This window comes from Penaeus chinensis, chromosome 10 (genome assembly GCF_019202785.1).
Source record: "Penaeus chinensis breed Huanghai No. 1 chromosome 10, ASM1920278v2, whole genome shotgun sequence".
NCBI classification, from domain to species: domain Eukaryota; kingdom Metazoa; phylum Arthropoda; class Malacostraca; order Decapoda; family Penaeidae; genus Penaeus; species Penaeus chinensis.
In genome coordinates this window covers 23,434,694-23,437,193 of record NC_061828.1, presented here as the reverse complement: position 1 = coordinate 23,437,193, position 2,500 = coordinate 23,434,694, and the positions used below count along the sequence as shown (strand labels likewise).

Genomic DNA, 2,500 nt, shown 5'->3' with positions numbered 1-2,500 from the left:
AACTGCAACAAAAGCCACTACTGCTCCAAGGATCATCAGGAGCGACACTGGGACTGCCACAAAGAGCAGTGCCACCCTTTCCAGGAAGAATGCGACCCTGAGCGCGGAAGGTGCGTCTGCTCTCTCTTACAAGGTCACTATTATTGATAAGGACGTAGGGACGAGACTCAAAAAGCAAGACCGAATCACCTGTTATCAACTGCAGTTGACTTATGATAATGAATGGAGAAAAGAGCTGTGATAAATGGCCTTCCCTATCCTAATTGATGGTGTTTTTTTATGGTAATAGTGCTAGGCGTCAAATATTTGAATATCACAAATGCTGATAGCGTTAACAAAAAGGTACTTGCTGACGGCAGCTGTTCGCATTCCTTCCTCAGATATTTAGTGGCTACTCGAGACCTTAAACCTGGTGAGTTTCTCTTTTCGGAGTCGCCCGTCGCCATAGGCCCGCTTGGCAGCTGCCGCCTTTTGTGCTTGGGCTGCCACGAGTTCATCAAGGAAGATGAATTGGTTCGCTGCCCCGGATGCTGGTGGCCCCTGTGCTCCGTCGCATGCGCGTCCAGCAAGTTCCACGTCGACGAGTGTCCTAAGCTGGCGCAGGACACCAAACACATTGGGCAGCCACCTTGTCAGGAAGAGACAGTTCGGTATGACATCATACTTTCTCTGCGCTGCCTACTTTTGAAATTCAATGCTGCCGACAAATGGTCACGTGTGCAAGATATGGCGAGCCATGCCCAGCATCGCGTTGACAACAAAGACCACAGTCACATTACTACAGTGCGCTACATCACAGAAGTCCTGGGGGATGAGTTTGATGAAGATGACGCTCACCATGTGCATGACGCAATTGTGAGCAACTGCTTCGAATGGCGGAGTCCTTCGCTAGTTCGACTTCGCGGGGTGTATCCACTGATGGCACGCATGAATCATGCCTGCCTGCCGAATGTTACCTTGTTTTCAGACCGAGAGGGCACAATGTATGTTAGAAGTGCTTCTAACATAAAGTGCGGTGAATCTCTTGTCATCAATTACGTGGGAACTAGTGTACCTTTCTGGGAACGACAGAAATACACAAGAGATGTTCATTACTTCAAGTGTGACTGCATTCGCTGCGAAGACCCTACTGAGTTGGGCCTTCATTATTCTTCCCCAAAGTGTGAGAACTGTCGAGACCAGTTTATGGAGCCAAACACGTGGCTCGGCGAAACCAAGTGGGAGTGCCCGCTCTGTGGCTCCCGGGAGGAGGAATCAGTCATCCGCTATCAAGCCGATGAGTGGTTAGCCTGGTTTGATACAAAAGACACATTTCTTAAGAGCACCCGTTATTCTATCAAAAGTGTTTTGGACAAGGTAAAAGCAGCATTTCACAACCAGCACTACGTGTGGGAGAAGGCGGCGCTTGTGGCCGTCCGGGCGCTCAAAGAAGAAACAAGCGTAGAAGGAATTGCTCTCATGCGCGATCTGTGGCGGCGTCTCCTGAAGCTCTACGACGTGCTGGAGCCTGGCATGACGCGCAGGAGAGGTGATTCTGAGTGGCTGAGTGCTGTTTCCCTTCCTTAACTCTCAGTCTTTACCTTGATCGATGGTACCTGAAAGTTACATGACGTAAACTGTTAGCCTAATCATATTATTTCCACTCGCGGTAACTCTCAAGTGCGAAGCACTTATTTTGAATTTCTAAAAAGGTATAATAGAACAAATTCAACTTAAAATAAAACTGTACACTATTTCGATTCCTATCTTCGACGGACATATTTCTGAAAAGTCTAATGTAAAGCATGTGTATATATGTTCTACTCCTACAAACAGCTTTTCTGTTCAGGATGCTTTAATATACGAGGGAAAGCGATATATCAGTTTACAACAATTTCTACTTGTAAGACGTAAGCCACACGAAGGCTTGTGCTGATGTTAAATAATGAAAACCAACCTGTATTTTTCATTCAAGAACTTATCTTAATATCTATAACACCAAAGCCTTCGTCCGTTCTCATTCACATGATCCTCCTTTCCTCACTTAGTGCTTCTCGTGAGGTCCCTATCCTCCGGATAACTCCGGCCCCTCGCTATCCTCTCTTTCCTTTAGCCCCTCAACACTTCCTCCTTCCTCTAACTATTCCAGTTGTCCTCCTGCTGCCCTGTAGAACAAGACGACCACGTTCGACGTAGCGGAGTCTCGGTCATCAGCCAAGCGTAAGTATCAATCCAGCAGGAGGCAGGGGGTGCGAAGGCGCTCTCCACCTGGCAGTGGGACGGAGCGCCACTGATTTTTTCTCCTAACACTAGAAAAACACAACTCCTTCGAAGACAAACCAAGCGGAGTTTAGATTCTTTTTCGGTGTTCATTCAAGATGTAATCTGAATACCGTTTAGATTGTCCAAAGTTAGCACATCTTGTCATGAAAGAAAGACAAGAATATCGTTGCTGATGAAAAGCAATGGATGTGGACATACATGTATAAGGCACAAATAAAAATGTATAAGCATCAATCCT

The 2,500-nt window shown here is 46.6% G+C and overlaps 2 protein-coding genes across 3 annotated transcripts in view; one reads left to right on the top strand and one right to left on the bottom strand.

Annotated features, from left to right (window-relative positions):
- Window positions 1-2,500, top strand: part of LOC125029450 — a 30,208-nt gene that overhangs the window by 5,996 nt on the left and 21,712 nt on the right. For both annotated transcript variants that reach the window (XM_047619331.1, XM_047619332.1), the window contains exons 2-3: window positions 1-110; window positions 381-1,528. The exon at window positions 1-110 is cut by the window's left edge and continues 61 nt beyond it. In XM_047619331.1, the coding sequence (XP_047475287.1) occupies window positions 1-110; window positions 381-1,528 (1,258 nt within the window). The remainder of the gene's footprint in view (window positions 111-380; window positions 1,529-2,500) is intronic.
- The window catches only part of LOC125029453 (organic solute transporter subunit alpha-like), a 63,066-nt gene that overhangs the window by 39,096 nt on the left and 21,470 nt on the right, over window positions 1-2,500 (bottom strand). The window lies entirely within an intron of this gene.